Genomic DNA, 25,316 nt, shown 5'->3' on the forward strand with positions numbered 1-25,316 from the left:
GTTCAGCTCTATTGAATTATAGGACTGAGGTAATTGACTGAGATTGCAGTGTGAGAGGGGGATTGGGAAGGAGAGGGAATCAAACTGTGAATCTACCTCTTCCTCCCTCTCCCCTCCTCCCTTCTTCGCCCATGGGAGGAACAAGATGAGTGGCTTTAATATCAGAGACTTCGTCTTCATCCCCGAATCTATCCATCCCTCCATATCCATCCCTCCATCCCCATCCCTCCATCCCCATCCCTCCATCCCCATCCCTCCATCCCCATCCCTCCATCCCCATCTCTCCATCCCCATCCCTCCATCCCCATCTCTCCATCCCCATCCCTCCATCCCCATCTCTCCATCCCCATCCCTCCATCCCCATCCCTCCATCTCTATCCCCATCTCTCCATCCCCATCCCTCCATCTCCATCCCTCCATCCCCATCCCTCCATCTCCATCCCCATCCCTCCATCCCCATCCCTCCATCTCCATCCCTCCATCCCCATCCCTCATCTCCATCCCCATCCCTCCATCTCCATCCCTCCATCCCCATCCCTCCATCTCCATCCCCATCCCTCCATGGAGATGGAGGAACGGGGATGGAGGGATGGAGATGGAGGGATGGGGATGGAGAGATGGAGATGGAGATGGAGGGATGGGGATGGAGGGATGGAGATGGAGGGATGGGGATGGAGGGATGGAGATGAGGGATGGGGATGGAGGGATGGAGATGGAGGGATGGGGATGGAGGGATCATCCATCCCCATCCCTCCATCTCCATCCCCATCCCTCCATCTCCATCCCTCCATCTCCATCCCTCCATCCCCATCCCTCCATCCCCATCCCTCCATCTCCATCCCCCCATCCCTCCATCTCCATCTCTCCATCCCCATCCCTCCATCTCCATCCCTCCATCCCCGTTCCTCCATCTCCATCCCCATCCCTCCATCCCCATCCCTCCATCTCCATCCCTCCATCCCCATCCCTCCATCTCCATCCCCATCCCTCCATCCCCATCCCTCCATCTCCATCCCTCCATCCCCATCCCTCATCTCCATCCCTCCATCCCCATCCCTCCATCTCCATCCCTCCATCCCCATCCCTCCATCTCCATCCCCATCCCTCCATCCCCATCCCTCCATGTCTATCCCCGTCCCTCCATCCCCATCCCTCCATCTCCATTCCTCCATCCCATCCCTCCATCTCCATCCCTCCCTCCCCATCCCTCCATCTCCATCCCATCCCTCCATCCCCATCCCGTCATCTCCATCCCTCCATCCCCATCCCTCCATCTCCATCCCTCCATCCCCATCCCTCCATCCCCATCCCTCCATCTCCATCCCCCCATCCCTCCATCTCCATCTCTCCATCCCCATCCCTCCATCTCCATCCCTCCATCCCCGTCCCTCCATCTCCATCCCCATCCCTCCATCCCCATCCCTCCATCTCCATCCCTCCATCCTCATCCCTCCATCTCCATCCCCATCCCTCCATCCCCATCCCTCCATCTCCATCCCTCCATCCCCATCCCTCATCTCCATCCCTCCATCCCCATCCCTCCATCTCCATCCCTCCATCCCCATCCCTCCATCCCCATCTCTCCATCCCCATCTCTCCATCCCCATCTCTCCATCCCCATCCCTCCATCCCCATCCCTCCATCTCTATCCCCATCCCTCCATCTCCATCCCTCCATCCCCATCCCTCCATCTCCATCCCCCCATCCCTCCATCTCCATCCCTCCATCCCCATCCCTCCATCTCCATCCCTCCATCTCCATCCCATCCCTCCATCCCCATCCCTCCATCTCCATCCCTCCATCCCCATCCCTCCATCCCCATCTCTCCATCCCCATCCCTCCATCCCCATCTCTCCATCCCCATCCCTCCATCCCCATCCCTCCATCTCTATCCCCATCCCTCCATCCCCATCCCTCCATCCCCATCCCTCCAACCCCATCCCTCCATCTCCATCCCCCCATCCCTCCATCTCCATCCCTCCCTCCCCATCTCTCCATCCCATCCCTCCATCCCCATCCCTTCATCTCCATCCCTCCATCTCCATCCCTCCCTCCCCATCCCTCCATCTCCATCCCATCCCTCCATCCCCATCCCTTCATCTCCATCTCTCCATCCCCATCCCTCCATCTCCATCCCTCCATCTCCATCCCTCCATCTCCATCCCATCCCTCCATCCCCATCCCTCCATCCCCATCCCTCCATCTCCATCCCCCCATCCCTCCATCTCCCTCCCTCCATCCCCATCCCTCCATCTCCATCCCTCCATCCCCGTCCCTCCATCTCCATCCCCATCCCTCCATCCCCATCCCTCCATCTCCATCCCTCCATCCCCATCCCTCCATCTCCATCCCCATCCCCATCCCTCATCTCCATCCCTCCATCCCCATCCCTCATCTCCATCCCTCCATCCCCATCCCTCCATCTCCATCCCTCCATCCCCATCCCTCCATCTCCATCCCCATCCCTCCATCCCCATCCCTCCATCTCTATCCCGTCCCTCCATCCCCATCCCTCCATCTCCATCCCTCCATCCCCATCCCTCCATCCCCATCCCTCCAACCCCATCCCTCCATCTCCATCCCTCCCTCCCCATCCCTCCATCTCCATCCCATCCCTCCATCCCCATCCCTTCATCTCCATCCCTCCATCCCCATCCCTCCATCTCCATCCCTCCATCTCCATCCCTCCATCCCCATCCCTCCATCTCCATCCCTCCATCTCCATCCCCATCCCTCCATCTCCATCCCCCCATCCCTCCATCTCCATCCCTCCCTCCCCATCCCTCCATCTCCATCCCATCCCTCCATCCCCATCCCTTCATCTCCATCCCTCCATCTCCATCCCTCCCTCCCCATCCCTCCATCCCCATCCCTCCATCTCTATCCCCGTCCCTCCATCTCCATCCCCATCCCTCCATCCCCATCCCTCCATCTCCATCCCTCCATCCCCATCCCTCCATCCCATCCCCATCCCTCCATCCCCATCCCTCCATCTCATCCCCCATCCCCCATCCCTCATCTCCATCCCTCCATCCCCATCCCTCCATCTCCATCCCTCCATCCCCATCCCTCCATCCCCATCTCTCCATCCCCATCCTCCATCCCCCATCTCTCCATCCCCATCCCTCCATCCCCATCCCTCCATCTCTATCCCCATCCCTCCATCTCCATCCCTCCATCCCATCCCCTCCATCCCTCCATCTCCATCCCTCCATCCCCATCCCTCCATCCCATCCCTCCATCCCCATCCTCCATCCCTCCATCCCCATCCCTCCATCTCCATCCCTCCCTCCCCATCCCTCCATCCCATCTCTCTCATCCCCAATCCTCCATCTCCATCCTCCATCCCATCCCTCCATCTCCATCCCCATCCCTCCATCCCCATCCCTCCATCTCCATCCCACCCCCATCCCTCCATCTCCATCCCCCATCCTCCATCTCCATCCCTCCATCCTCCATCCCTCCATCCCATCCCTCCTATCCATCCTCCATCTCCCTTCCCTCCATCTCCATCCCTCCATCCCCCATCCCTCCATCTCATCCCATCCCTCCATCCCCATCCCTCCATCTCCATCCCTCCATCCCATCCCTCCATCTCCATCCCTCCATCCCCATCCCTCCATCCTCCATCCCTCCATCCCATCCTCCATCTCCATCCCTCCATCCCCATCCCTCCATCTCCATCCCACCCTCCATCCCCATCCCTCATCTCCATCCCTCCATCCCCATCCCTCCATCTCCATCCCTCCATCTCCATCCCTCCATCCCCATCCCTCCATCCCCATCTCTCCATCCCCATCCCTCCATCCCCATCTCTCCATCCCCATCCCTCCATCTCTATCCCATCCCTCCATCCCCCATCCCTCCCATCTCCATCCCTCCATCCCCATCCCTCCATCTCTATCCCCATCCCTCCATCCCCATCCCTCCATCTCCATCCCTCCATCCCCATCCCTCCATCCCCATCCCTCAAATCCCCATCCCTCCATCTCCATCCCCCCATCCCTCCATCTCCATCCCTCCCTCCCCATCCCTCCATCTCCATCCCATCCCTCCATCCCCATCCCTTCATCTCCATCCCTCCATCTCCATCCCTCCCTCCCCATCCCTCCATCTCCATCCCATCCCTCCATCCCCATCCCTTCATCTCCATCCCTCCATCCCCATCCCTCCATCCTCCATCTCCATCCCTCCATCTCCATCCCTCCATCCCCATCCCTCCATCTCCATCCCTCCATCTCCATCCCATCCCTCCATCCCCATCCCTCCATCTCCATCCCTCCATCCCCATCCCTGCATCCCCATCTCTCCATCCCCATCCCTCCATCCCCATCTCTCCATCCCCATCCCTCCATCCCCATCCCTCCATCTCTATCCCATCCCTCCATCCCCATCCCTCCATCTCTATCCCCATACCCTCCATCCCCATCCCTCCATCTCTCCATCCCTCCATCCCCATCCCTCCATCCCCATCCCTCCAACCCATCCCTCCATCTCCACCCCCCCCCATCCCTCCATCTCCATCCCTCTCTCCCATCCCTCCATCTCCATCCCATCCCTCCATCCCCATCCCTTCATCTCCATCCCTCCATCTCCATCCCTCCCTCCCCATCCCTCCATCTCCATCCCATCCCTCCATCCCCATCCCTTCATCTCCATCCCTCCATCCCCATCCCTCCCATCCCTCCATCTCCATCCCTCCATCTCCATCCCTCCATCCCCATCCCTCCAACCCCATCCCTCCATCTCCATCCCCCCATCCCTCCATCTCCCATCCCTCCCTCCCCATCCCTCCATCTCCATCCATCCCTCCATCCCCATCCCTTCATCTCCATCCCTCCATCTCCATCCCTCCCTCCCCCCATCCCTCCATCTCCATCCCATCCCTCCATCCCCATCCCTTCATCTCCATCCCTCCATCCCCATCCCTCCATCCCTCCATCTCCATCCCTCCATCTCCATCCCTCCATCCCCATCCCTCCATCTCCATCCCTCCATCCCCATCCCTCCATCTCCATCCCCATCCCTCCATCTCCATCCCCATCCCTCCATCCCCATCCCTCATCTCCATCCCTCCATCCCCATCCCTCCATCTCCATCCCTCCATCCCCATCCCTCCATCCCCATCCCTCCATCCCCATCCCTCCATCCCCATCCCTCCATCTCTATCCCCATCCCTCCATCTCCATCCCTCCATCCCCATCCCTCCATCTCCATCCCTCCATCTCCATCCCTCCATCTCCCATCCCTCCAACTCCATCCCATCCCTCCATCCCCATCCCTCCAACCCCATCCCTCCATCTCCATCCCCCCATCCCTCCATCTCCATCCCTCCCTCCCCATCCCTCCCATCTCCATCCCATCCCTCCATCCCCATCCCTTCATCTCCATCCCTCCATCTCCATCCCTCCCTCCCCATCCCTCCAACTCCATCCCATCCCTCCATCCCCATCCCTCCATCCCCATCCCTCCATCTCTCTCCCCATCCCTCCATCCCTCCATCTCCATCCCTCCATCCCCATCCCTCCATCCCCATCCCTCCAACCCCATCCCTCCATCTCCATCCCCCCATCCCTCCATCTCCATCCCTCCCTCCCCCCATCCCTCCATCTCCATCCCATCCCTCCATCCCCATCCCTCCATCTCCATCCCTCCATCCCCATCCCTCCATCTCCATCCCTCCATCTCCATCCCTCCATCCCCATCCCTCCATCCCCATCCCTCCATCTCCATCCCTCCATACCCATCCCTCCATCTCCATCCCTCCATCTCCATCCCCCCATCCCTCCATCCCCATCCCTCCATCTCCATCCCTCCATCTCCATCCCTCCATCCCCATCCCTCCATCCCCATCCCTCCATCTCCATCCCTCCAACTCCATCCCCATCCCTCCATCTCCATCCCTCCATCCCCATCCCTCCAACTCCATCCCTCCATCCCCATCCCTCCATCCCCATCCCTCCATCCCCATCCCTCCATCTCCATCCCCCCATCCCTCCATCCCCATCCCTCCATCTCCATCCCTCCATCTCCATCCCTCCATCCCCATCCCTCCATCCCCATCCCTCCATCTCCATCCCTCCAACTCCATCCCCATCCCTCCATCTCCATCCCTCCATCCCCATCCCTCCAACTCCATCCCTCCATCCCCATCCCTCCATCCCCATCCCTCCATCTCCATCCCCCCATCCCTCCATCCCCCATCTCCATCCCCCCATCCCCTCCATCTCCATCCCTCCATCTCCATCCCTCCAACTCCGCTCCTCTTTCCTCCCACCATCCACCCGTCAGGTGCGACACACAGTGCAGTACTATGTATTGTCAGTGACACACAGTACACACAGTAGTAGGGATTGTCAGTGACACATAGTACAGTACTATATATTGTTAGTGACACACAGTACACACAGTAGTAGGGATTGTCAGTGACACACCGTACGTACAGTAGTAGGGATTGTCAGTGACACACCGTACCGTACAGTAGTAGGGATTGTCAGTGACACACCGTACGTACAGTAGTATGTGTTGTCAGTGATACACACTACAGTAGTAGGTATTGTCAGTGATACACACTACAGTAGTAGGTATTGTCAGTGACACACAGTACAGTAGTGTGTATTGTCAGTGACACAGAGTACAGTAGTGTGTATTGTCAGTGACACACAGTACAGTAGTGTGTATTGTCAGTGACACAGAGTACAGTAGTAGGTATTGTCAGTGACACAGAGTACAGTAGTGTGTATTGTCAGTGACACACAGTACAGTAGTGTGTATTGTCAGTGACACAGAGTACAGTAGTGTGTATTGTCAGTGACACAGAGTACAGTAGTGTGTATTGTCAGTGACACAGAGTACAGTAGTATGTATTGTCAGTGACACACAGTACAGTAGTATGTGTTGTCAGTGACACAGAGTACAGTAGTGTGTATTGTCAGTGACACACAGTACAGTAGTATGTGTTGTCAGTGACACAGAGTACAGTAGTGTGTATTGTCAGTGACACACAGTACAGTAGTGTGTGTTGTCAGTGAGATGTGAGATGTGTGTCTGTCATGGCTGCTGCAGCTTTTTCACAGTGATTTAAACACCTCATGTCCCTCTCACTTAACCCCACGTCCCATATACTCATATTTTTTGTATGTTGCACTCTGTCACTCTCTATCTGTCACTCTCTGTGTCTGTCTCTCTCTGTCTCTCTGTCACTCTCTCTCTCTGTCACTCTCTCTCTCTGTCTCTCTCTGTCTCTCTGTCACTCTCTGTCTCTCTCTGTCTCTTTGTGTCTCTCTCTCTGTGTCTCTCTCTCACTCTCTCTGTCTCTGGCACTCTCTCTGTGTCTCTTTCACTATCTCTGTCTCTGTCACTCTCTCTCTGTGTCTCTCTCTCACTCTCTATGTCACTCTCTCTCTGTCACTCTCACTCTCTCTGTCTCTCTGTCACTCTCTCTCTCTTTCTCTCTCTCACTCTATCTGTCACTCTCTCTCTCTGTCACTCTCACTCTCTCTCTCTCTCTGTCACTCTCTCTCTCTCTGTCACTCTCACTCTCTCTGTCTCTCTCTGTTTCTCTGTCACTCTCTCTCTGTGTCTCTCTCTGTCTCTCTGTCACTCTCTTTCTGTGTCTCTCTCTGTCTCTCTGTCCCTCTCTGTCTCTCTGTCCCGCTCTCTGTGTCTCTCTCTCACTCTCTGTGTCTCTCTCTCACTCTCTGTCTCTCTGTCTCTCTCTTTTTTTCTGTCTCTGTCTCTTTCTCGCTCTCAATTAAATTCAAAAGGCCTTTCTGTCTGTCTGTCTGTCTGTCTGTCTGTCTGTCTGTCTGTCTGTCTGTCTGTCTGTCTGTCTGCCTCTTTTCTTTGACTGTGAAGTGAACAACTGTGAAAGTCATATAGTCGTAGTTTTCTCTGAACTGTCAGTGACGACATATGGAGGAATACAATTAAAGATGTATTTATGCAGTGTTTTGATAGTTTAACTTTTTTATGGATAAAGTTCACAGTCAAACAGAATGTTAAACACTTGTGCACACCTTACTTAACACACTCACACATACGCGTTACACACGCACAAACATGCACGCAAACACAGACACACTTCAACCTGTGTGTGTGACCTTGCTGCGAGTACAGGCAGGCCGGCTGGGAAGGCCCAGTCATCCAGAACAGATGGGCCATTTCATGTTAACTATCTAAAAACAAACAAATGATCATCAGCTTCTCCATCCATAGTAATACTGAACACACACTTCCTACACGCACGCACACACACACACACACACACACATACACACACACACACATACACACACACACACACACACACACACACACATACACACACACACCTCTGTAAGGTAAGCAATTCCCTGAATGGTGCTTTGTCTGCCTCTTTTTCTCTCTTTCTCTCACTCTCCTCTCTTATCCCTCCCTCTCTCCCTCTCTCTCCCTCCCCCTCTCTCTCTCTCACTCTCCCTCTCTCTCCCTCTGTCTCTCTTTCCTGACTCCCCCGAGTCTCACTTATATTCCTCCATCTCACATTCCATCCCTTTCTCTCCTCTTTCCACATTCCATCCCTCTCTTCCTCTTCTCCTCTCCCTCTTTCCTCTCCCTCCTCTCTCTCTTTCCTCTCCCTCCTCTTTCTCCCTCTTCCTCTCTCCCCCCTCCTCCTCTCTCTCTCTCTTCCTCTCCCCCCTCCTCTCTCTCTTCCTCTCCCCCTCTTCCTCTCCCTCTTCCTCTCCCCCTCCTCCTCTCTATCTTCCTCTCCCCCCTCTTCCTCTCCCTCTTCCTCTCCTCCTCCTCTTCTCCCTCTACCTCCTCTCCCTCTTCCTCTCCCCCCTCCTCCTCTCCCCCTTCCTCCTCTCTCCCCCTCCTCCTCCTCTTCCTTCCTCCTCTCCCTCTTCCTCTCCCCTTCCTCCTCTCCCTCTTCCTCCCCCTCCTCTTCTCACTCTTCCTCTTCCTCTCCCCCTCCTCCCCCTCTCCCTCTTCCTCTCCCCCTCCTCCTCCTCTCCTCTTCCTCTCCCCCTCCTCCTCTCCCCCTCCTTCTCCTCCTATCCATCTTCCTCTCCCCCTCCTCCTCCTCTCCCTCCTCCTCTTCCTCTTCCTCTCCCCCTCCTCCTCCTCTCCCTCTTCCTCTCCCCCCTCATCCTCCTCCCTCTTCCCACACCCCTCCTCCTCTTCTCCCTCTTCCTCTCCTCCTCCTTCTCCTCTCCCTCTTCCTCTCCCTCCTCTCCCTCCTCCTCCTCCTCTCCCTCTTCCTATCCCTCCTCCTCCTCTCCCTCCTCCTCTCTTTCCTCCTCCTATCCCTCTTCCTCTCCCCCTCCTTCATAGATACGTATTTATTATACCCATGCATAGTCATCTAGGTATTAGTATAGTAGAGTGTTGGCTGTCCTGGTCTAGGTGCATGGTACCTCCATCCTTGTATTCCCATGCATTTATAGTAGCCATATACGTATACCTCATTACATCATAGTATACAGTATTCCGTATACCCTGCAATATATATATCATATAGTATACATGGTACTTTGGGTAGCATAGTACATAGTATACAGTATTCCATATAGTACATGGTGGTATAGATTATAGTATACAGTGGTACGTACATATACATATAGTATAGTATACATATAGTATACATATAGTAGTGCATGGTGGTATAGGTATACATATCCCCATGGTACATAGTATAGGTACATAGTCATCATAGTATTGGTGGTATACATATAGTTCTGCAGGTATACAGTATATTCTGTTACAGTACATTATAGTATAGTATTGGATATACAGTACATAGTATACAGTGGTGGTCCTTTATACATATAGTATAGGTAGTACCTTGTTAGTTTTATATACCCAGTAACTTATATATCAGGTATTTTAGTATACATGAACTATAGTACTTTGGTATACACATAGTCAGTATACATAGTGTAACATATAGTATATATACCTATACATATAGTATAGATAGTCATCATATCCATGGTATTTATACATATAGGTACAGTAAGTACATATCCCCATGGTGGTACAGTAACATATTCCATTATACATAGTATAGGTATACAGTATAATTTGCCCAGTACGTATATGAACTATACATATAGTATATAATCCCTATTTACAGTATTAGTATAGGTGGTTTGGTGGTCTGTACATATAGTATACACCATAGTCATTGGTGCATATAGTCGAGTATACAGTGGTACCGTAGTTTGCTGAGTTGGTACATTATACATATAGTATACCCTGCATGTAGTTGTGCCTGTAGTTATACCCATGAATGGTCTTAAGTTAGCACCATGTAGTCATCTATCCATCTTCCTCTCCTCCTCCTTCTCCTCTCCTCTTCCTCTTCCCCCTCCTCCTCTCCCTCCTACCTCCTCCTCTCACTCTTCCTATCCCTCCTCCTCCTCTCCCTCCTCTTCTCCCCTTCCTCCTCCTATCCCTCTTCCTCTCCCCCCTCCTCCTCCTCCCTCTTCCTCTCCCCCTTCCTCCTCCTCTCCCTCTTCCTCTCCTCTTCTTCCTATCCCTCTTCCTCTCCCCCTCCTCCTCTCCCTCTTTCTCTTCCCCTCCTTCTCCTCTCCCTCTTCCTCTCCCCCTTCCTCTACCTCCTCTCCCTCTTCCTCTCCCTCCTCCTCCTCTCCCTCTCCCTCTCTCTCTCTCTCTCTCTCCCTCTCTCTCTATCTCTCTCCTCTCTCTCTCTTCCTCTCTCTCTCTCGCTCTCTCTCACTCTCCCTCTCTCTCTCTCTCTCTCTCTCTCTCCCACTCTCTCACTACCTCTCTCTCCCTCTTGCTCTCTCACTTTCTATCTCTCTCTTACGCTCTCTCTCCCCCCACTCTCTCTCTACTGCTCTCTCTCTCTTTCCCCCCCACTCTCTCTTCCCCCCACTCTCTCTCTCACTCCCTCTCCTCTCCTCCTGCTCCCTCTCACTCATTACTGCGCCCTCAGCTCAGCTCTATTTACGACAACAACAACAACCTCGGCTATAGATATATAGTGTCATGGTGGAGTGTCTATTATTTATATACAGTGAGATATAGTGTGTGGGTGAAGACTGGATCTGTGTCTCATGATGACGGTGCCTCTCGGCCTCTCGGCCTCTCGCCTTACTCTCTGTCTGTCTGTCTGTCTGTCTGTCTGTCTGTCTGTCTGTCTGTCTGTCTGTCTGTCTGTCTGTCTGTCTGTCTGTCTGTCTGTCTGTCTGTCTGTCTGTCTGTCTGTCTGTCTGTGTGTGTGTGTGTGTGTGTGTGTGTGTGTGTGTGTGTGTGTGTGTGTGTGTGTGTGTGTGTGTGTGTGTGTGTGTGTGTGAGTGTCTCCGTATGTTGGCATGCTTGCTAATGCATGAGTCTGTGTTCTCTCTCTCCCCTCCAGAAGTCGAGTGCGGAACAACGCGTGAGGCTGGACCTGGGGCTGTGGGATAAGTTCAGTGAGCTGGCTACTAAGTGCATTATAAAGATTGTGGAGTTTGCCAAACGAGTACCTGGTTTTACAGGACTCACCATAGCTGACCAGATCACGCTGCTTAAAGCTGCCTGCCTCGACATACTGGTAAGGATTGACTGTCGCACACACACACACAGATCACACACACACACACACACAGATCACACTGATCAAAGCTGCCTTCCTTGACATACTGGTACGTATCAGTAGTTTGAAAAGCAATACATCGCTTATGTACATAGTTAGTGCATAGTTACTTATGTACATAGTTAGTGCATAGTTACTTATGTACATCATCATCAAACATCTCCAATCCAAAGTTAAATCTAGAATTGGCTTCCTATTTCGCAACAAAGCATCCTTCACTCATGCTGCCAAACATACCCTTGTAAAACTGACCATCCTACCAATCCTCGACTTTGGCGATGTCATTTACAAAATAGCCTTCAATACCCTACTCAACAAATTGGATGCAGTCTATCACAGTGCAATCCGTTTTGTCACCAAAGCCCCATATACTACCCACCATTGCGACCTGTACGCTCTCGTTGGCTGGCCCTCGCTTCATACTCGTCGCCAAACCCACTGGCTCCATGTCATCTACAAGACCCTGCTAGGTAAAGTCCCCCCTTATCTCAGCTCGCTGGTCACCATAGCATCTCCCACCTGTAGCACACGCTCCAGCAGGTATATCTCTCTAGTCACCCCCAAAACCAATTCTTTCTTTGGCCGCCTCTCTTTCCAGTTCTCTGCTGCCAATGACTGGAACGAACTACAAAAATCTCTGAAACTGGAAACACTTATCTCCCTCACTAGCTTTAAGCACCAACTGTCAGAGCAGCTCACAGATTACTGCACCTGTACATAGCCCACCTATAATTTAGCCCTATCAACTACCTCTTTCCCAACTGTATTTAATTTATTTATTTATTTTGCTCCTTTGCACCCCATTATTTTTATTTCTACTTTGCACTTTCTTCCATTGCAAAACTACCATTCCAGTGTTTTACTTGCTATATTGTATTTACTTTGCCACCAAGGCCTTTTTTGCCTTTACCTCCCTTCTCACCTCATTTGCTCACATTGTATATAGACTTGTTTATACTTTATTATTGACTGTATGTTTGTTTTACTCCATGTGTAACTCTGTGTTGTTGTATCTGTCGAACTGCTTTATCTTGGCCAGGTCGCAATTGTAAATGAGAACTTGTTCTCAACTTGCCTACCTGGTTAAATAAAGGTAAAATAAATAAAAAATAAAAAAAACATAGTTAGTGCATAGTTACTTATGTACATAGTTAGTGCATAGTTACTTATGTACATAGTTAGTGCATAGTTACTTATGTACATAGTTAGTGCATAGTTACTTATGTACATAGTTAGTGCATAGTTACTTATGTACATAGTTAGTGCATTCATTCCTATGTAGTAAGACTAGTTTTACTCCTTCATATCAGTGTTCCTCAACCTCTGGTCCCTAATGATTAACTGACACTGATTAAGTCACTTCTACAGGATAGTTACAATGTACATGGACATCCAAGGAGGGATAATGTAATAGTTTACCAATTTGTATTACAGGAAGAGTTGAGACACAGCCCTACTACTCAGTGTTCATTTTTGCAAATGTAATCACAGCAGGAATTGTGCTCGCCTGACGACACAGATTAGCGTTGTGGATCACAGCAGGAATTGTGCTCGCCTGACAAATGACACAGATTTGCGCTGTGAATCACAGCAGGAATTGTGCTCGCGTGACGAATGACACAGATTAGCGATGTGAATCACAGCAGGAATTGTGCTCGCCTGACGAATGACACAGATTAGAGCTGTGAATGACAGCAGGAATTGTGCTCGCCTGACGAATGACACAGATTAGCGCTGTGAATCACAGCAAGAATTGTGCTCTCCTGACGAATGACACAGATTAGCGCTGTGAATCACAGCAGGAATTGTGCTCGCCTGACGACACAGATTAGCGTTGTGGATCACAGCAGTAATTGTGCTCGCCTGACGAATGACACAGATTAGCGCTGTGAATCACAGCAGGAATTGTGCTCGCCTGACGAATGACACATATTAGAGCTGTGAATCACAGCAGGAATTGTGCTCGCCTGACGAATGACACAGATTAGAGCTGTGAATCACAGCAGGAATTGTGCTCGCCTGACGAATGACACAGATTAGAGCTGTGAATCACAGCAGGAATTGTGCTCGCCTGACGAATGACACAGATTAGAGCTGTGAACCACAGCAGGAATTGTGCTCACGTGATGAATGACACAGATTAGCGCTGTGAATCACAGCAGGAATTGTGCTCGCCTGACGACACAGATTAGCGTTGTGGATCACAGCAGTAATTGTGCTCGCCTGACGAATTATACAAATTAGCACTGTGAATCACAGCAGGAATTGTGCTCGCGTGACGAATGACACAGATTAGCACTGTGAATTACAGCAGGAATTGAGCTTGCCTGACGAATGACACAGATTAGCGCTGTGAATCACAGCAGGAATTGAGCTCGCCTGACGAATGACACAAATTAGCACTGTGAATCACAGCAGGAATTGTGCTAGCCTGACGAATTATACAGGTTAGCGCTGTGAATCACAGCAGGAATTGAGCTCGCCTGACGAATGACACAAATTAGCACTGTGAATCACAGCAGGAATTGAGCTCGCCTGACGAATGACACAGATTAGCGCTGTGAATCACAGCAGGAATTGTGCTCGCGTGACGAATGACACAGATTAGAGCTGTGAATCACAGCAGGAATTGTGCTCGCCTGACGAATGACACAGATTAGAGCTGTGAATCACAGCAGGAATTGTGCTCGCCTGACGAATGACACAGATTAGAGCTGTGAATCACAGCAGGAATTGTGCTCGCCTGACAAATGACAAGAGATTAGCACTGTGAATCACAGCAGGAATTGTGCTCGCGTGACACAGATTAGAGCTGTGAATCACAGCAGGAATTGTGCTAGCCTGACAAATTATACAGGTTAGCGCTGTGAATCACAGCAGGAATTGAGCTCGCCTGACGAATGACACAAATTAGCACTGTGAATCACAGCAGGAATTGTGCTCGCCTGACGAATTATACAGGTTAGCACTGTGAATCACAGCAGGAATTGTGCTCGCGTGACGAATGACACAGATTAGCACTGTGAATCACAGCAGGAATTGAGCTCGACTGACGAATGACACAGATTAGCGCTGTGAATCACAGCAGGAATTGTGCTCGCGTGACGAATGACACAGATTAGAGCTGTGAATCACAGCAGGAATTGTGCTCGCCTGACGAATGACACAAATTAGCACTGTGAATCACAGCAGGAATTGTGCTCGCCTGACGAATGACACAGATTAGCACTGTGAATCACAGCAGGAATTGTGCTCGCCTGACGAATGACACAGATTAGCACTGTAAATCCATGCAGAAACACATAGCGTACCTTTACCACACCTTTACGTACCTTTACCACATGAACAGGTTCTGTTTAGTGTGTAAAGATCTCTGATACCTGGGTTTGCTCTCTCCGTTGAGGTAGCTAGGCAATACGCTAGTCAGTACACTAGTCAATACGCTAGTCAGTACGCTAGTCAATACGCTAGTCAGTACGCTAGGCAATACGCTAGTCAGTACACTAGTCAATACGCTAGTCAATACGCTAGGCAATACGCTAGTCAGTACGCTAGTCAATACGCTAGTCAGTACGCTAGTCAATAAGCTAGTCAGTACGCTAGGCAATGCGCTAGGCAATACGCAAGCCACGCTAGTGTTAATGAATTAATTATAGGAGAGACAAGACCAAGATGAGACTCTGGACAAGGCGGATACGGTATATTTGAGGCCTTTTAATCTAGCATAGTGATATCTGGCAAACGTGCAGCACGGCTCTCATCGTCCACTCTTAGGGAGGTTTCGGAAAAAGAGAGCGTAACACATATTTGGGCAGTACATTTATACATTGGAATGACGTAGGTAGATTCTAGTAGTCCTGGCTCCTGGTTGGTTGTTCGTAGGTGATAGACAGTCCTCTCCAGCCTGTTGTCTGTATCTCATTGGTTCTTGACAGAGTTCATTGTCTTTGTAGCCCATCCCAAAGGGTTTGGAGCAATGTATATTCATGGGTTATCAGTGTGTTTAACAACAGTCCGTGAATGCGTCATTACATGTTTTAATATGTTATTACAACACCCCCTCTTCACGTCTACTAGACGTGACAAAACTAAATGTAAGAAAAATAGAATAGGACATTTTAGGAAATTTGTAGTCCCCCTCTTCACGTCTCCAAAGAGACGTGAAAATTACTCATATGTGCATGTTTCAAACTCCACCAGAGGATCCTCCTGTTGTATGAGGGGGAACATCAGTGCAGGGTCATTATTTGGTGCAATAGCAGAAGTGATGACTTGAGAAAGCAGGGAGCGGGCACATGGGATGCAACAACAGCCACAGAGGGTTAGTATTGCAACAAACACAGAGATAGAGACCAGAATAGAAGAGACCAGGACCTTATATTTACCAAATGCATCCATCCAGGAGTCCCACGTGCTGGTATCAACCCCAGAGTGGGATTTCATTTTACCATTCAGGGTACGTAGTCCTTCTAACGCAACAGTGAGACTGCCATCAGAGGCTGTATTATTGGGGATAAATGTGCAACATTGCTCCCCAAACATAAAACATATACCACCCTTCTCAGCCAGCAACATGTCAACGGCAATGCGATTTTGAAAAGCCATAAGGGAGGTAGCCGCCAGTTGACCATGTACGGCCTCAAAACCTTGTTGAGTCCAGTTCCCTAATTTTTGGACATTGAAATGTATATAGTTAATGCATATATAGTTAATGCAGAAACTGTGGGTCCACAGCCTGTATCCGGGTCACCAAATCACCCACACCTATAGGGTAAACAGAGATAGGCAGTAGAAGTGTTACAAGCGCACAAGTACCCGTAGCCTTATTGGGAGGTCTGTCAAAAAGCCGAGGTCCCCCACACCACCACCAGATGTCAGCCCTGATCACTGGCTTAAAAACTCCAACTACTACGATAGTATTTGTACACCAACCAACAGGGAGCAAACCTAACTGTAGTATACCCCGTCATGTTAATACAGGAGAATTCGGCCCTGGCAACATCAGAGGAAAATACTGGTGCCCTGTCCGTAGCGGAGACAACAGGGTAAACTGCATCCCACAAGAAACAATTACCAGTCGGATTGTCTTGGTCCATAAGGGGCATTAAACATCCGATCGCGACAGTAGCCGGGACAATGCGGAGCAATGGTCGGGCACCCATGCAAACTACACAACTAGTGGGGGTTGTATTGGCTGCTTGTTCGGTCAATAATAGCCAATTGTTAGACAAACCTGAGATACCTGTAGCAACCCGAATGTTCTCATCCGGGGTAGGGGTGGTGACCACTAAACCAGCAGAACCCCACCCATCCCTGTGCTGGGGCAGGGTATGTGGCTTTGCCATATCGTCACGCACCGTCACAGAAGTAGGCTGTGGTTCTGGCGTAACACAGATATATAGTGTGAAATGGACTTCAGCCCTGTCGGTATCTACATATGGGGCCAACGTAAAAACCTGACACCCCATAGTGGTTCCAGGTCGTACAATCAGCTTTAGTTGAAAACCAGTGCGTGAAAATGTAAGCCGTTTGCGCCAGGCAAGAACAACCCGTCCCTTGGAATAGCTGGACCAGTCATGCCCCGTTTCTGCCACCAAGTTTTTCCAAGACCACTCACCATATCCCCCTTTGGTTATATACCAGTTAAAACTGGAATAGGTCCAGGCAGGCAGCCCCAAACTATTTTTCGCATGACCCAAAAGGCCCCAAGGCAGGTAAACAGTGGTGGTGGCATTGAAAGGCAAACACAGGGTGGTGCTCTTCAACTCCTGGGGGGTGCACTTAGTGACCCCCACCTCACGCCTAGAAACGGTATGGTCTTGTGGTAGATAAGAGGGAAAAGAGAGAGAGTTAGTTTCACCTGGCAGAGTAGAATTCAGTGTGTGAGTCTGTAGTGGGTGCATCTGTTGGTTTATAAGCCATGTGAGTGTACATACAGTGACTCCTCCCATAAGAAGAAAAATAACAAACAGGGGTCCGGAGATCCCCAACCGCTCCCAAGGAGTACGGTGTGACTTAGTCAGTGAATATGGGGCTGAACCTCCCATTTTCCCTGACTAAGGAGGTGCAAGATTTGGGGCCGAATGTAGACCACTTAGGTCGGTTCTGACTTCCGTCAGTGTGCGGGAAGGGGTTGGAGCTGGTGTACAATGTGTGAGGTGGTGCCAAGGTGCGCCCAATTTACCTTTGACCTGGACTGAGTGTGAAGTAACCTCCTTCACTTCGTACGGACCAGTCCACCTGGGTTCCAGCCACTTTCTCTTGTGGACCTTCACCCTTACCCAGTCTCCAACCTTTACCTTCAGTGGTGGCGTGTCCCCCGGCAGCTCCCCCTCCGGTACCTTGTGAACCTGGGTAGAGAGTGCTGCAGAGAGAACCGTCAGTTTTTTCACATAATTAGACATTACAATTTATTGCACATCAAGGGCGGGCATATGACCTCCCTCCCTTGGTGGGCCAGGCATGACTCTACCAGTCATTATCTCATGAGGAGAGAGATGGGTGCCTGATCCTGGTGAGGCTCTCATGGCCATCAACGCCAGGGGCAGGGCTTCGACCCATTTCAACTTCGACCCGGCACATACGTTTGACTTGCGCGTTCCATGAGATCTTGGGATTGTGGCCTATAACTGACCTCGCATCCTCCCCCGCCGCTGGAATTGCCTCTACCCATTTGGAAAACCTATCCACCATCACTAATAGGTATTGTTTCCCATTAACCACCTTATCCGCCCCCATGTCTGTGTATTCTATGCTAATAACCTGAAATCATGCATTAGGTAATGGGTATGAGCCCATTGGTGTTCGATATGGTTTCTTTGGGTTGTGTCTGTCACAAACATTGCATTCGTCACAAAATAAATCATAAAATAAATAAGTCAGTCATATTTTTTATGTGAGGGTCTTTTGGAGGGTCTTTAGTTTGCCTTCGTGTGTGTGTGGGCCATGTGCTTCTCATAAAAGTTCTGGGTCCATCAGTGTGGACTGCTTCATGGGCATGGGCTGAGTCTCTACAGATATTCACAGTCTTTCCTTTTCCTCTGATGAGGGCCTGCGTCAATCCGATGATTTCAGCTAATTGGGCCGATGCTGGTTGAGGGATGATGGCTGTTTGAAGGGTGACATCACGAGGTGAGCTGTTTTTTCAATAGCTTTTGCTACTGCAGCAACGTATCTGGAGCATGTTGTCTGTTCTACCTCAATGTGGTCAAGTTTGGAAGAGTAGTGCGTCAAGACCCTTCTCTCCCCCTCTTGTTTCTGGAATAGGACGGATGAGGTGAATCCTTCCCTTTCAGAAACATCCAAATGGAACTTGTTCTTGTAGTCAGGTGCAGTCAGAGCTGCTGCCGCTGATAGATCTGTTTTCAGGAGTGCTATGGCTGTTGATGCTTCAGCCATCCAGGCCAGGGGTGCATGGAGGTTCCTTGATCGTAGGATGACCGGTGCTGCCACCCCCTCTGGGCCACACACAATGGTACAACACCTGATAGGAGGGGTCAGGTGCATCCTGTCTTCGTCCCAGTCTGCAGTGTAGAGGCAGTCATCGGTTTCTGTTGCATTGAGTGTGCAATGGATCTCAGCTTGGGGAGTCTTATATGGGTGCAGTGTAGATTTGAGCTTTCAGTTGGTTGAGCTTAAACTGGATGTGAGGGGTGGCAGGCCCTGTGGGTAGGCATTTTGGCCAGTACACTTCTGGGGTTTCAGACAGTGTGGGAATCTTTTATGGCCAGGGCATGGTGTTCCCTGCCATACCTTGAAACTGTGGTTGGTTGTAATCTTGCTGTTGCTGCTGCATGTGGCTGGGCCCTGGGTGGTTGTATTGTAGAGGAGGGGGTCCTCTTCCTCCTCCTCCTCCTCCTCATCCTGTGTTCGTGGCTTTGGGTAGTAGTATTTTCATTGCAGTTAGTGTATCCATGTAGAGGCTCCTCCATGTAGGCTGGGCATCTGTCCCATCAAGGCGGTCTTCCCAGGCTGGTACACAACGAAGCGTGGATCAACTGCTGGGCGTAGGGGAAGTTGGTAGGCCCCTTCCTGCTCCTTTCAGTGCTTGTGTCAAGCCTATGATTTCAGCTAATTGTCTGTGTTTGGAGTAGAGGAGAACTGAATAAGATCGTGGCCTTCTCTCTTTAGGAGGCCCGGTTGAGATCCACCTTCCCTTCCTTGTGGGTAGTTCAGCAGGGACCCACCTGGGCCTTGTAGTGCTGTGGGGCTTGAGCAAATCGGGCCTTTCTTCACAGACGAGGTGGCCTTCTTGAATCCCCACAGTCATGTTCCCTTTTAGCTGTCCTCCCTTCACCATGAAGACCGGGGCCTGTATGGCTGCTGGTGTGGTGTGGGTTTTTAAATGGGTTGTGTGGGAGGTATGCGAATGGATTTTGTGAATAGGGAGGTGGCACTTCAGTCTTCTCTTCCTGTGGCGGGTATAGAGGGAGCGGGGCCGATGGGGTGGTCACGGTGGGTGGTGGTGTGTTGTGGTTGTTGTTTGTGCCTTCTCTGACGTCATCTGAGGCCCCAGCAAGCACCCCCATCATATCAGGTTTCTTTTGTGGGCATGTCCTTTTTTTCACCTCTATTGCCCATGTCCCTATTCTCAGCTCCGCCTCCGCTCTCTCTCTCTCCTTCGTTCCTTTTTTCTTGAAAAAAAAATGGCTGCTATTATTTTCTGCCTCACTCTCTTAGCCTAATTTCCCCCCATATCTTCTTTATTGTTTTATATTCCTGTTTTCCTCCTGCCCTTTCCTGTATTCTCTGATCTAAATATTCATTGAATTTGAGTTTGGGAACGGTAATTGAGGCCATATTGACGATTCACTATGTCTGGGTCCGAAAAAAAATTATGTAAAACAATTAAAAACAACTAAATATTGCACATTGCACTATGGCCCTCCGCAACTATGTGCACTTAGCCCGTCACTTGGTCGAAACCAGCGATGTATCCCTGGTGCCCACACAGACTTATCTCTCGTGTCTCACCCTCGTGCACACAGAGTTTTGTAGAATTGCTGTACTATAATATCGCAAAGGGATATTCGCGAGATAATTATGCGTCTAGGGTATTTTACTGGAGTAATTTTACAGGTTCACACATTTCTACTGCCTGGCGAAATGTTAGTGTCCCAAACGCCTACTTTTGGGTCAATGTCAATGCATTCAGATGCCTTCTATAATATTTGTCAAATTAATTCTAGGCAACCCCAACAGCACAAAGAGAACAGAAATCAATTCGTTACACGGCACGGCGGCCGCACAGCCCCGCCCAAACTTTTGACTCGGCGGTCAAATTTAGAGCCGGTGGTCAGTATCCCTCGGTCTCATGGAACGGTGAATCAGTGACATCAATCTGGAGAGATCAGGTTTAATTCCTTCACTCCTAGTCCAATTATTTAGCTTGTTAACTGTTGCTCCTAGTGGGATGCTACTCCACTAGTTACAGTCTTAAATATACGTCTCGATCAATTAACAAAACATTTCATCATCTCATTCATATTTCATTTCACTGAGTTATCGAATCCCTCACCGTAACACCTAAACGATTGCCAAATCGAAAATTGCCAGCCTATTTGGACCCGATTAAAACAGTGCATCACATTCCATCAAATTCTGTTATCAAATCCTTCACCGTAACACCTAGTCGATTTACATATCAACTACTGCCAGCCTATTTGGATTAAATCTTAAACAATATATCACATCATATCACATTCTGTCCTCCAATTCCTCACCACGACACCCAGTAATTTTATTACTGTTGCAGGACTATTTGAATCAGATTTGAACAATATATTTACACAGATATCATTATGCAAATGCCTTTGGTTATCGGAACAATTTTCATAAATTTAACGGCAATTCATACTCACGCACTCAGTACTTCTGACCATAATTTGGATATTGATTATACTATAATATGCAGAATTCGATTAAACCGGTTCTGCGTACCTTTATAATGTCGAGCTCTTTGGTCAGTTTCCTGAGGCGAGTTGAATCCCCGATGGCTCCTGTAGACAGGTCGCCCGTCCTTCTAGACTCTGTCGTCAACTTGTCTTTTCTCTCATCAAATCTATGGACCGAATTCATGGATTTCTACCATCCTCTAGCTACCATTTTGTTAATGAATTAATTATAGGAGAGACAAGACCAAGATGAGACTCTGGACAAGGCGGATACGGTATATTTGAGGCCTTTTAATCTAGCATAGTGATATCTGGCAAACGTGCAGCACGGCTCTCATCGTCCACTCTTAGGGAGGTTTCGGAAAAAGAGAGCGTAACACATATTTGGGCAGTACATTTATACATTGGAATGACGTAGGTAGATTCTAGTAGTCCTGGCTCCTGGTTGGTTGTTCGTAGGTGATAGACAGTCCTCTCCAGCCTGTTGTCTGTATCTCATTGGTTCTTGACAGAGTTCATTGTCTTTGTAGCCCATCCCAAAGGGTTTGGAGCAATGTATATTCATGGGTTATCAGTGTGTTTAACAACAGTCCGTGAATGCGTCATTACATGTTTTAATATGTTATTACAACACTAGTCAATACACTAGTCAATACGCTAGTCAGTACGCTAGTCAGTACGCTAGGCAATACGCAAGCCACACTAGTCAATACGCTAGTCATTACGCTAGTCAATATGCTAGTCAGTACGCTAGTCAATACGCTAGGCAATACGCAAGCCACACTAGTCAATACGCTAGTCAGTACGCTAGTCAATACTCTAGGCAATACGCTAGTCAATCCGCTAGTCACGCTAGTCAATTCGCTAGTCAATACACTAGTCAAATACGCTAGACAATACGCTAGGCAATACGCTAGTCAATACGCTAGTCACGCTAGTCAATACGCTAGGCATTACGCTAGTCACGCTAGTCAATACGCTAGTCAATTACGCTAGTCAGTACGCTAGTCAATTACGCTAGTCAGTACGCTAGTCAATACGCCATCAATACGCTAGGCAATGCGCTGAAACCTCTGAACTTCCTCCCTAGAGTCTGGTCCTTAGACCTTATTGGTCAGTTTGCGCAGCCAGCCAATTGAAGAGAAGGTTAATTGATCCTGACAGTCGATCAGTATGTGGAGGAGCCATCCTTAATCAGAGGACACTAGGTTAGTGTTTCAGATGTAACGGCTCCAAATCTAATAAATGATTGAAATGCTTGTGTCTTTCTGCAGTGAAGTTGTTTTTGTTCATATTTGTCTGGGTTGCTGTATGTTTTTCTGGAGCAGGAATCTGAAATACAGGGGAGCACATTGTTAGAAGATCGCCCCTGGCTGAGTGCTGTTTGTTTATATATTTGTTTATTTAGGAGTAGTGCAATCTCATGCTGTGATAATAAAGCCTCAGTATGAGAGAGAGAAGAGAACGAAGAGGCAGGAGAGAGAGGAGGGGAAGGGAGGGGGAGAAAGAAAGAAAGAAAGAAGGAGAGGAGAGGGGTGGATTGTGTCAAGCTCCAGAGTCATGTGTCTCTCTCTCTGTCTCCACGGGGTTATCCTCAGTCAGCTCCTTGCCTCTCTCTCTGTTTCCACAGGGTTATCCTCAGTCAGCTCCTTGCCTCTCTCTCTGTTTCCACAGGGTTATCCTCAGTCAGCTCCTTGCCTCTCTCTCTGTTTCCACAGGGTTATCCTCAGTCAGCTCCTTGCCTCTCTCTCTGTTTCCACAGGGTTATCCTCAGTCAGCTCCTTGCCTCTCTCTCTGTCTCCACAGGGTTATCCTCAGTCAGCTCCTTACCTCTCTCTCTCCTCTCATCCTCAGATCAGACCCCCCCCGGGTCAGCCTGACCTGAAAAGGCCCTTCTCTCTGTCTCTTTCTCTACACTGGTAGCTCACAGCACAGCAGCTACAATAGTCTCACTGTTCAGTGCCCAGGATTAGAATCATGTATCACAGGGGTGGTATTTAATAAAGTAGTATTAAATACTTACTAGCTTTAGTCAAGTAAATGTCCTGACGAATGTGATCATGATGTAACGTCTGTATATATGTTGTTCTGTCCAGAGACTGCAGTGTATTCTGAAATGGATAGATGTTATCCTACTTATCAGTAGTGTTCTTGGGGTTTCTGGTGGTCTAGATTAGTAGTGACTGTATCACACTATCACTTCCTGGTGTGATGAGAGCTGCTGCCACACTGTCCGGCTGTGTGAGCGAGATAACAGGACGTGCTACTATCCCTGTGCTCTTAGCACTGATTAGATGGGTGATTTGCAGTAATGCTAGATGGATTTGTTTGTTATGACTAAGTGGTATTTGTCAAATGTGACAAGTCACTGGGGTTGAAGAGGTGAGAAGTTCAAGTCCTGCTCTCACAGATACACACACACACACACACACACCTGTGGGTCAACGAGTGTGTGAAGAAGGAACAAACGGTGTGTGTGTGTGTGTGTGTGTGTGTGTGTGTGTGTGTGTGTGTGTGTGTGTGTGTGTGTGTGTGTGTGCTTGATGAAGAGACAGACCGTGTCAGGCTTTGAAGCCAGTTGAGTGGGCTGGCACTGACAGCTAGTGAGTGGTGTGTGTCTGTACGTGTGAGTGCACGTTGACAGTGAGTGGCAGGAGCGTCCGCAACATGAAACAGAATAAAACATGGAGGCTGGCAGAGATTCAAACACCGGCTGGCCAGACACACACACACACACACACATTGTATAGTAGAATCCAGCAGCAGGCATACAGAAACACTGTGAGGTTCCTCCTCAAGGTCATGACCACAGAGGTGGTTTCTCTCTTTAGTCTTTGTTGGCTGTGAAACTTGTCAGTCCTAGCTCCAGGTATATAGTATAACTAGTGCATGGCCTTGTCCCTAGCTTCTCTCAGTGGGCTTCATTTTGAGTTTGTCTACTCTTTCCCTCACTGTCCCTCTCCTCTCCCTCACTGTCCCTCTATCCTCTTCTCCCCTCACTGTCCCTTTTCTCTCCCTCACGGTCCCTCTGTCCTCTTCTCTCCCTCACTGTACCTCTCTCCTCTTCTCCCCTCACTGTCCCTTTTCTCTCCCTCACGGTCCCTCTCTCCTCTTCTTTCCCTCACTGTACCTCTCTCCTCTTCTCCCCTCACTGTCCCTCTACTCTCCCTCACTGTCCCTCTATCCTCTTCTCCCCTCACTGTCCCTCTACTCTCCCTCACTGTCCCTCTCCTCTTCTCCCCTCACTGTCCCTCTACTCTCCCTCACTGTCCCTCTCCTCTTCTCCCCTCACTGTCCCTCTACTCTCCCTCACTGTCCCTCTCTCCTCTTCTCTCCCTCACTGTCCCTCTCCTCACTTCTCCCCTCACTGTCCCTCTACTCTCCCTCACTGTCCCTCTCTCCTCTTCTCCTCCTCACTGTCCCTCTCCTCTTCTCCCCTCACTGTCCTTCTTCTCTCCCTCAGGGTCCCTCTCTCCTATTCTCTCCCTCAAGGCCCCTCTCTCCTCTTCTCTCCCTCAGGGTCCCTCTCTCCTCTTCTCCTCCTCACTGTCCCTCTCCTCTTCTCCCCTCACTGTCCTTCTTCTCTCCCTCAGGGTCCCTCTCTCCTCTTCTCTCCCTCAAGGTCCCTCTCTCCTCTTCTCTCCCTCAGGGTCCCTCTCTCCTCTTCTCCTCCTCACTGTCCCTCTCCTCTTCTCCCCTCACTGTCCTTCTTCTCTCCCTCAGGGTCCCTCTCTCCTCTTCTCTCCCTCAGGGTCCCTCTCTCCTCTTCTCTCCCTCAAGGTCCCTCTCTCCTCTTCTCTCCCTCAGGGTCCCTCTCTCCTCTTCTCCCCTCACTGTCC

The 25,316-nt window shown here is 50.1% G+C and overlaps 1 protein-coding gene across 1 annotated transcript in view; it reads left to right on the forward strand.

Moving 5' to 3' along the window:
* LOC110496841 (retinoic acid receptor alpha-A) overlaps nt 1–25,316 on the forward strand; it is a 131,948-nt gene that overhangs the window by 96,278 nt on the left and 10,354 nt on the right. Inside the window, exon 5 of the mRNA XM_036953008.2 lies at nt 11,366–11,542. Coding sequence (XP_036808903.1) covers nt 11,366–11,542 — 177 coding nt within the window. The remainder of the gene's footprint in view (nt 1–11,365; nt 11,543–25,316) is intronic.

The sequence above is a fragment of the Oncorhynchus mykiss genome, chromosome 18 (genome assembly GCF_057628025.1).
Source record: "Oncorhynchus mykiss isolate SJ-2025 chromosome 18, ASM5762802v1, whole genome shotgun sequence".
NCBI classification, from domain to species: Eukaryota; Metazoa; Chordata; class Actinopteri; order Salmoniformes; family Salmonidae; genus Oncorhynchus; species Oncorhynchus mykiss.